The 9,305-nt window shown below is 55.1% G+C and overlaps 1 protein-coding gene across 1 annotated transcript in view; it reads left to right on the plus strand.

Moving 5' to 3' along the window:
* The window catches only part of ISY1 (ISY1 spliceosome associated protein), a gene marked incomplete at its 5' end in the record, with an annotated part of 24,608 nt that extends 20,641 nt beyond the window's left edge, over positions 1 to 3,967 (plus strand). Inside the window, 2 exons of the mRNA XM_027768813.1 lie at positions 2,872 to 2,958; positions 3,186 to 3,967. Coding sequence (XP_027624614.1) covers positions 2,872 to 2,958; positions 3,186 to 3,293 — 195 coding nt within the window. The remainder of the gene's footprint in view (positions 1 to 2,871; positions 2,959 to 3,185) is intronic.
* Between the last annotated feature and the right edge of the window lie 5,338 nt (positions 3,968 to 9,305).

The following is a 9,305-nucleotide window of genomic DNA, read 5'->3' on the forward strand; positions in this document are numbered from 1 at the left end:
TTTGGGCCATTTTCTCAGTCTTCGTGGTGGATTTTTCTAGGCCAGCCATTTTCTCTTCTACATCTGAGATTCTATTTTCTGAATGTTCTAGTCTGCTTTTAATACTTTCAAGGGTGATTTTGAAGACTTCACCTCTAGCAGTTCCGTTTGAGTCTTTTGTAAAGCGTGTAATTCCTCTTTTAGATCTTGCAAGAATTTCCTCATCTCCTGGAACTCGTCAACTTCTTTCTCCTTTCTCTTTAGCAGTTCATTATCTCTCTTCTCTTCCATCTCTGTTAGCTTTGACATTATGAATGCTCTAAATTCCTTATCAGACATTTCCATGATTTTCACCAAACTGCTTGTGGATGAAGAAGAGTTATTCTTTTCCCTTGGAGGAGAGGTATTTTCTTGTTTTCCCATATTCCTTGTGATCCGGTGGTGATTTCTTGTCATCTTATGGATGGTGTGTTTCTTTGAATTCTTCAAGTTCAGCCGCTAGCTTGTTTGCTGGAGGCTGAATTATCGGTAGAAAATCTTCATTCCCTGAAATATCTACTTCGCTGGAGCCATGTGGAACCTTCTGAAGGCCCGGCCTCTTCTGCCGCTAGCTCGTTTGCTGGAGGCTGAATTCTCAGTAGAAAATCTTCATTCCCTGAAATCTCTACTTTGCTGGAGCCACGTAGAACCTTCTTCTCCCCCATCTCTGATTCTGTTGGTTTGCAACAGTTAATGGATGGGTCCTTCTGTGTATTACCGTAGAGATTCCTTTCTTTTCCATTTAATTTTTTTTTTTTTTTTTGGAGAAGTTTTTGCTATAGGGCGCATGTGCTCGCCAGAAAGACAGCGAGAGACAGAGAGACACAAAGCGAGAAATCACCCCCTGGGGAGATGGCCATGCCACAATCTCTTCTCCTGCATTCTCCTCTCAGGATCTTGGGTATGCACACACATGTGCCTAGCGTGGGTTTAAGCCACTGGGTCCAGGACTCAAACTGCAGTCGACTACGTGGGAGCCCAGCGACATAGCCATTATGCCAACTGCTGGTCCCCATCTTCTCTATTTAATTTTACTTACCGTTTTTCTTTTTAATTTGCTGCAGGGCACTTGCACTCATTAGAGAGACAGGAGAGAGGAAACGTGAGAAAGCAAGCTACCAGGTCTGGGACTCGAACCGTGTTTGGCCATGTGGTAGTCCAGCACCTTAGCCACCATGCCACCTGCTGGCCCTGGGATGCCTTTATACCCAGCAAGATGCCCCGAGTGCATCCGATTGCTGAGTTCCATATATCTGTTTTCACTGCCAAGAGTGTTCCATAACAGAAGCACACGGGTCACACGTGTGCTGGCCCCTGGGTTCACAGGCGAACACTCCACATGGCCAGCATGAAGGGAGAGATGGGGCATGTGACCTGTTCTGTCCCTGGCCCGCTCTGACCGCTTTGACCTGCAGGTGGTCTGAGCTTCATACACTTAAAGGACACAGATGACATATGCTCTGATGTGGGCGGGTGTCAGCTTTGCTCTGGGCTTAGAGCTGCAGCTGAGGGCCATGTGAGCTGTCTTATTTCCAGCCATGTTCTGGTGGCTGTGCACTGAGGAGGGCCCTGGGTCCTAGGGAGCACGCTCCATGCCCGCAGCCACAGCCAGTCCTCTGTGCGCTGTCCAGCTTCACCCCTGCAGCAGCATGTGGGGGTCTCCCGAGGTTCTGTACTCTGTTCTTTTTAGATTTTCTTCTTTCTGTATGATTGAGCAGGTGTGTGCTGTGTGGGGTGGGGAGAGGACCTCTGCAGATTCTGGCCACACCGCAGTCCCCTTTCTAGTCCTCCAGGCTCTCAGGTCCCCAGCCCTGTGTGAGTCAGGCTGATTGGGTAGAGCTGTTGCCTGAGATTCGGCTTCTGAGTAGCTGTTAGCCCTGCACCACGGAGTGGGCATCCTAAGAGTTTTTTTTTAATTGTTGGGTTTTGCTATAGGGCCCATGTCCTTGCCAGAGACAGACGGAACAGAGAGAATCACTCCCAGGGGTCTATAGCCGTGCTGCAGTTTCTTCTCCATTCTCTCTGGGGATTCTAGGCATACACACACATGTGCTTGGCCTGTTTTGCAAGCTGCGGAGTCGGCTGTGTGGAGTCCAGCGCCTTAACTGCCACACCACCTGAGGCCCTGTGTGTAGTATTTTACAAATAGTTAACACATTGGGCCGATAGGCAGCGTAGTGGTTAAGGCACTGGATTTCCACATGGTCAACTGAGGTTCTAGTCCTGGACCTGGCAGCTTTAAAATCCCAGCAAATAAATAGATAAGTAAGTATTTAATAGAAGTAGTTAACACATTCACAAGGTTCAAAAACAAAAAAGCTGGCCTAGCCATGGTGGTGCGTGTGAAGGTGTGTCCGTCTGCTGGGGCCACATGGGGTCTTGGGTTCCATTCCTGGTCCAGCCAAGAGGCCTGGCGCCGGTGGGTGCTGTCTTGCAATGAGAAAGTGTGTCAAGTTGTCCCACAGAGATTCGCCCCCCGCCCCTGTTCCCACGTCGTCACTTGTTCTCTCTCGTCGCCTTACACAGAGTAACGTGATGGGCATGGTGTCGAGTCATCCCTGAAAGTTTCTCTCTCCCAGGAGGGCAGAGTGCCACAGGGACCCCACACTGACGAACCCCCAGCGTCTGCCTGGCCGGGTCGTGGGCACATGTGCTGGAGCAGAGCTCAGAGCCGCCCTGGGGGCAGCCTTGCACCGTGCTGAGCGCCCGTCACCCACTGGGCCTTGTTGCTTTTTAACTGAGGGTGCGCCTTGGTGTCTTGAGTGAGACCAGAGCAGCTGCAGGTTGTGCATTTGTGGGACCGCCGCTCCTGTCACTGGCCATGCTGAGGGATTCTGCGTGTCCTCTTTGCAGTCTGACGAGGAAGGCGGCCGGGAGGAAGGAGGGGAGGACGGACAGCAGAAGTTCATCGCCCACGTGCCTGTGCCGTCGCAGCAAGAGGTAGCCTGGGCCTCGCTGCTGCTGGGCTCCTGTCTGTGCAGACCCACGCATGCTTTGTGGGTCTCCGTGGCCCTTGCTCTGGACCCAGCTCCGCTGCACCAGCTGTTGTGGGGACTCAGAAAGGGCGGGAGACTGCTGCACCCGGGAGGGCGGCCTCCTGCCGTGTGGGGGCCAGTGGGGAGGGCGCGGCTGTGGCTGAGGCCTGAGCCACTGTCTTCCACCTACAGATCGAGGAGGCGCTTGTGCGGAGGAAGAAAATGGAGCTCCTGCAGAAGTATGCAAGCGAGACCCTGCAGGCCCAGAGCGAGGAAGCCAAAAGGCTCCTGGGATACTAGGGCCAAGCCAGGGCCGCCTTGGTTTGGAAGACTGTCCCCTCCCGCACCCCCAGCCTGGAGATGGTGAGGCTGCCCGTTGCTGCTGCTCGTCCACTCCCCTTGCACCTCATCCCTGGGCCGAGGGGAGGGTTGTCTCCGCTGCCCTGGTGGCCAGCCTGGGGCTGACTTCAGCCACATCTTCGTAGGACTGTGTGGCCCTGTAGGAATACTCTTCTCCTCTCTCTCTTTTACTAGTGGAATAACAAAGCCTTGGAATACTACAGCAAGGGTAAACCAGTACAAAGCAGGGAGAGGTGAGAGTGAAGGGCACTCTGGAGCAGTGGGGCCGGGCTGGCTCCGAGGGTGGACGCCCTCCTGGACCCCGTGTCTATACTTTGGGGTATGATGTGGGCGCTGCCTGGCTTCCTGTGGGTTTTTTCCTGCCTTGTCCTGACGCTGGGGGTGTGGAGAGCATCGATTAGCGGCCAACATTTAACGAATGTGATTTTCCTTTAAAAAAAAACAAAAACAAAAAGTGTCTTAAAAGAAGTATCCAGCAGGGGCTGATGGCCAGAGCTAGCCCTCACCCCCAACCCACTCCATCCCCACGTGCCCTGCCGGGGGGTAGACTACCCTGTCCTGTGACCTGTTCTGTAGAGAGCTATTTTCATTAAAGATTTTTATAAGAAAGGGAACTCTTGTGCCTGGAACTCATTCCCTGCCTGCTGCACTGAGGCCACACTAGGAGGCCTGGTCAGGGACCCCACGGTGCCACCATCCTACAGGGAAGCCTCCACCCCAAAGCACCAGCTGGCTGAGGCTGGGAGGTCCAGAGCAGGGACAGGATCAGCTCCCGGGCCACACGTAGGAGCTGAGCTGAGGGCAGGGCCGTCCCAGGGGCTCCTTCCAGGTGGGAAACCTCCCTCAAGCTGTGGCCGCCGGCAATATGCAGCTAGCAGCTTGCAGGGCCTAGGAGCTCGGGTTCAGAGTGCTGGCCATCCTCGGACCTGGCGCTCGGCTCAGGCTGGCTGTGACAGGAACTCCTGGCTCGAGCAAGCCACATGCAGCAAGTGGGGTTCCTCATTGCCGTGGGCGGCTGAAGCTGGCCTCTCCAGGGAGCCTACCCTGTGGGTGACTCGCTTTGGCTCCCTGCGAGTGTGGGCTGGGCCTCAGTGCAGGAGCAGGCCAGGAGCAGGCGGGGCAGAGCCCAGGCAGGTGAGGGAGATGAAGGGGAGCAGGAAGGGCTGACACCCTGGAGCACCTCCCTGCAGGTGGCCAGGAAAGACTTGGCTCCAGGACGCAGCCCGGGCCTGGCCAGAGTCGAGGCTCAGGGCGGAAGTTGGTGGGACATTTGAGCGAGTCCTCGGGGCCCAGCCTGCTTCAAAGGCCAAGACTGGGCCTGTTGGGGCGGGTGTGCCCTGGGGCCTGGGCAGGGGGAGGCAGTCCCAGTGGTCTCCTGAGGACACTGCACACTGGCTCCTCCTGGTATGGCCAGGGCTGGAGGAGCCTGTCCTGAGAACAGGGCTGTGCTGCCCTGCTCACCTGGCCACAGAGTCTCTAGACCCTTTGGCAAACAGGATCTGTTTTTTTTTTTTTTTTTTTTTTGAGAGGTTTTTGCTATAGGGTGTGTGCGCTCATTAGAAAGGTAGAGACTGAGACAGTGAGAAATCACCCCCCAGGGGTATGACCACACCACAATCCCTTCTCCATTCTCCTCTTGGGACCTTGGGCATGCACGCACACGTGCCCGGCATGAGTTTAAGCCATGGGTCCAGGACTTGAACCACAGTCAACTATGTGGGAGTCTAGCGACATAGCCGTTACGTCAACTGCTTGTCCCCTGTTTAATGGTTTCTATTCCATGGGCTCTGCCTGCAGTTTCCACCCAAACTCTGGCAGCTCTGCCTCCCACCTGGTCCTGGAAGTGGGCTTAGTTTCGCAGTTGCCGTGAGGCCTCGGGTGGTGTCTGTGGGTGTTCTCTGCACCTGTAGCCCCACCTACTCCTGTGCTGGGGCAGTTTATAAACAAGATGAGAATCTCCCTCGCTGTTTTTCCATTCCTGTGAGGAGGTCCCGACGGCCCGTTCCGACAGCAGGGCCCACAGAAGGCAGAAACCACCAGGGGCCTCAGGTCTGACATACCCCAGCAGGCCACAGGGAAGTGGGGTGCTGAGTGTCTGTGGACTCTGCTGTAGCTCCTGAGATCCGAGTCTGTAACTCAGGACACCCTCTCCAGTGAGGTGAGGCGTGCCCCGGGGGTTCTGAGACAAATGGCAGGTTAGAGAGTGAGGTGGTGGCTGGGGGTGAGGAACAGATGATGTTAGGAGAGTTGGACCTGAGCACACGGGTGTCCCAGAAGGTCTGGGGCTCGGTCAAGTGTCTGAGCAGGGTCATTCTAGCAGGTGGGTGGCTGGGAACTGAGGCCTGGGAGGAAGCCAGCCTGTTGTCTGGACTCTGGGGTGGCCATGGGATGGGGTGGGGGTAGACTAGGGATTTTGAGATGCAGGGGACCTCCACATTCAGGGGCAGAGCCTTGGCGTGAATCGTGTCATCAAGACAGAAGTCAGGCCAGGCCTTCAGTTCTTAAGGGGGCTGGATGTGACCCGGCTGGTTTGAATCTGGTTTGAATCTCGACCTTGGAGACCTGAAAGTACGTGTGGTGTGCGTGTGTGTGTGCGTAGCCGCCAATATCCACATAGGGCGGAGAGACCCAGCAGAGGGGACTGCAGCGGGATGTGCCTCCCTCTGTTCCTGGGGAGCGCATGCCCTCTGGTATGCCCTCTGGTAGTCGGAGTGAGCAGAGAGGGAGGGCTGAGCTAAGACCCTGATAGTGGAGGGTGGGGGAGCAGGAGTGGGCTGCCTGCCATTTCTCTGGCTCACCAGGGCTCCCCAGCCCTCAGCCCACAGCAGCCCGGGGCATGTACAACCACCAAGGCGCTTCTCACTACATTGTGCTTTTAATTTCCTCATACTTTGCAGCAGGGACCCTGTGACTGTTAAGGACACGGGGCGTCGTGGTTGGTGGCTGGTCTGCTAGGTGCTTTGCCTGTATTTCTGGCTGGGGCACGTTTTCAGGGCTAGCCCTGGCACTGCACGTGAGAACTTGGATGATAGTTACCAGTTATGTGGCGGTGAGGAAAGGAAGATGAGAAAAGGGTGGGAGAGAGAAAGCAGGGTCAGCTCCGCCTGGAAGAGCTCTGCTCACAGGCCCCTTTGCAGGATCCATCCTCGGTCAGTGCAGCAGTGGCTCAGGGTTAGCCCACTGACACGCGCTTTAGAAGGTTCTTTCTGTTTTTAAAGGTTTTTGTCATAGGGTGTTTGCTCAACAGAGGCAGTGAGAGGGAAAATGAGAAATCACCCCCGGAGGGGGAACGACCACACCACAATCTCTTCTCCATTTCCATCCTGGAATCTTGGGCACACATGCACAGGTGCCTGGTGTGAGTTTCAAGCTACTAGATCCAGGACTCAAAATACTGTTGCCATGTGGGACTCTAGAGCCTTAAGTACCACATCACCTGCGGGCCCCTAGAAGGTTAAATTGTTACTTTTAAAAAAATTTGGAATATGCATTATTTCAAGTTTGAGCATTAAATTGAGACATCATTAGTATTTTATACTTGCTCCATTTAAAAATAGCATAATTCTTTTTCAGATAAAATGTCTATGCTCTTGAGGAATTTACCACCAAAAGAGGAAATGCAGATATTTTTAACAGCTTTTTGAAGTTTAATTTACATACCTTAAAATCCATCCCTTGTAAGTGTATGTTCTAGTGATTTTTCCGTTTGCTGGAGGACACATGAGCTTGCTGGGGAGTGACAGGGAGAAGAGGACAGTCATCACATTCCCTTCTCCATCTCTCTTGCCCTTTGGACTTGGGGCACGTACACACATGTGTGCATAGTGTTTCTCAGGCCAGTGGGCCTAGGGCTCAAGTGGCATGGTTGGTCATGTGGACCTGGCTGCTCTAACTACGACACCGTGGAGCCAGCCGATTAGTAGTCTTTAATAAATGTCCTCAGTCTTGCAGCCCCACCCCACCAATGCAGGAGTGGTTTGGTTTTGTGACAAAACCCTTACCCATTCAGACACGCCCATCCCTGCTCTGCCCTGTGGCTGTGGGCACCAGCCCACTCACTCATCCTGGCAGTTGGTCCAGCCCACCCTGCCCCAAGCTAGAGGCAGATACTATTTTCTGGGCTGGACTTTTGATAGGGTCCTGCTCTCAGGAACAACCCAGCACAGACTGTGCCTCCACGTCCTGTTGTTCTCCCTGGGGAGGAGGTGCTTCCTGCTGTCCCACTCCCCAGCCCCATCTCATGTACCAAAGTGGGGCTCTCCCAGTTGCTTTACTTTCTCTATAAAATTTGTTAATACTGATCTTTTTTTCACGAACAAGAGGGAGTACAAGACAGTACCCTGGCAGGTCCTCTACTTCTAACCTCCTCCTCTAGATCCAGTCCTGGGTCATGGGCACATGTGCCGGCTTGTTCAGGGAGACCCTCAGATTCGAACCTGTAATCTTCCAATGTGGGTCAGCTTTGCTGAGCACTGCATCGCCACTGTGTCACTGGCCCCCAGAATGCCTTTTTGTTTTTAATTTGTCAGGGCCTGCATGTGCTTGGAGGAAAGAGGGAAAAAACAAAGTGCCCCCACGGGGAAGGTCACACTGTAACCCCTTCTCCGCTCTCTAGGGATTGTTGGCACACATGCACAAGCACCCAGTGTGTTTCCAGGACTTGAACTGGCAGTGGGCCATGTGGGATCCAGCCGCTCCAATTACTCATCCACGGCTGGCCCCAGAATGACTTCTTTTTTTTTCCTTTCTTTCTTTCTTTCTTTCTTTTTTTTTTTTTAAGAGATTTTTGCTATGCACTATGTATTTTTGCCAGAGAGACAGAAACAGAAAATAAGAAATCACCCCCCAGGGGGGATGGCCACTCCTCCTCAGGATTTTGGGCACGTATGCACATATGTCCAGTCTGAGTTTCAAACTGCTGTGTCTGGGACTCAACTGCAGTCGACCAAGCAGGGGTCCAGCACCTTAACCACTACCTCACCTGTTGGCCTCCAGAATGGCTTTTCAAGGTCACTGGGGTTACTGACCAGGTATGGTTGGGCATTTCCCATGAGATGAGGCCCGCAGGGCCCCTGCCTTCTCCATTGCCTGCCCTGCTGGACTCGAGGCTGGTGGGGCTCTAGGACGGCCTTCCTCCCTTTCCTACTGGGGAAGGTCTGGGGTGAGACTGATGCATCCCACAGCCCTGGATGGCCTTCGGCAGGGCCCCAAGCTGCCGAGGTGCAGTGGGGGTGCTGCTCTCGCCCGAGTGGAGGGAAGCCCCTGGGGTGGTGCTGTTTGCTCCAGGTAAGTGCAGTCTGTGGAGCTGGTCTGCTCTCCACCCCCAGCCTGCCCCCGTCCTCTTTAGCCAGGGCCTGAGGCTGGGCCAGTTGTCCTTCCTGGGCTTCCTGGCAGCGGGCGATGAGGACCCTTCCCTACAAGAACTCGGCTCCCTTCCACTTCTGTGGCCAGCTGGACTTCTGGCCTTGACAGGCCTGTGTCCTTTTCCTTGCGGTGTGCTCGACCTCTCCCAGCAGTGTGAGAACATGGGGCGCCCATGTCTCCCTCCAAGGGGGAGCTGGGGACGCTGCTGCTTGACCCCTTCCCTGTGACCATTCTGGAAGCAGCCTTTTCGGGTCCGAGGACTGGCTGGGCTAACAGGCCTCGGACCCGGAAACACCGTCATAGGCTGCCTGAGGCCAGCAGGTAGCACAGTCCAGGGGAGCTGGCCAGGCCCGGCTGGACAAGGCGCAGTTGAGCAAGGGTCTGAGGGGGCGGTGCTTTGGGGACGTGGCGTGGCGCTGGGGGCGGAGCCCAGGGCTCTCTGAGGGCGGAGTCGGGGTGGAGCCGGAGGGCCTGGGGGCGTTTCCGAGGGCAGAGCTGAGCGGGTCTGGGGGCGTTCCCGGGGCGGGGCCAGAGCGAGGTGGGCCTGCGGGCGTTCCCGGGAGGCGAAGCCGGGCGGGCCTGGGGGGC

Source organism: Tupaia chinensis, unplaced genomic scaffold (assembly GCF_000334495.1).
Source record: "Tupaia chinensis unplaced genomic scaffold, TupChi_1.0 Scaffold147500_2, whole genome shotgun sequence".
Lineage (NCBI taxonomy): Eukaryota > Metazoa > Chordata > Mammalia > Scandentia > Tupaiidae > Tupaia > Tupaia belangeri.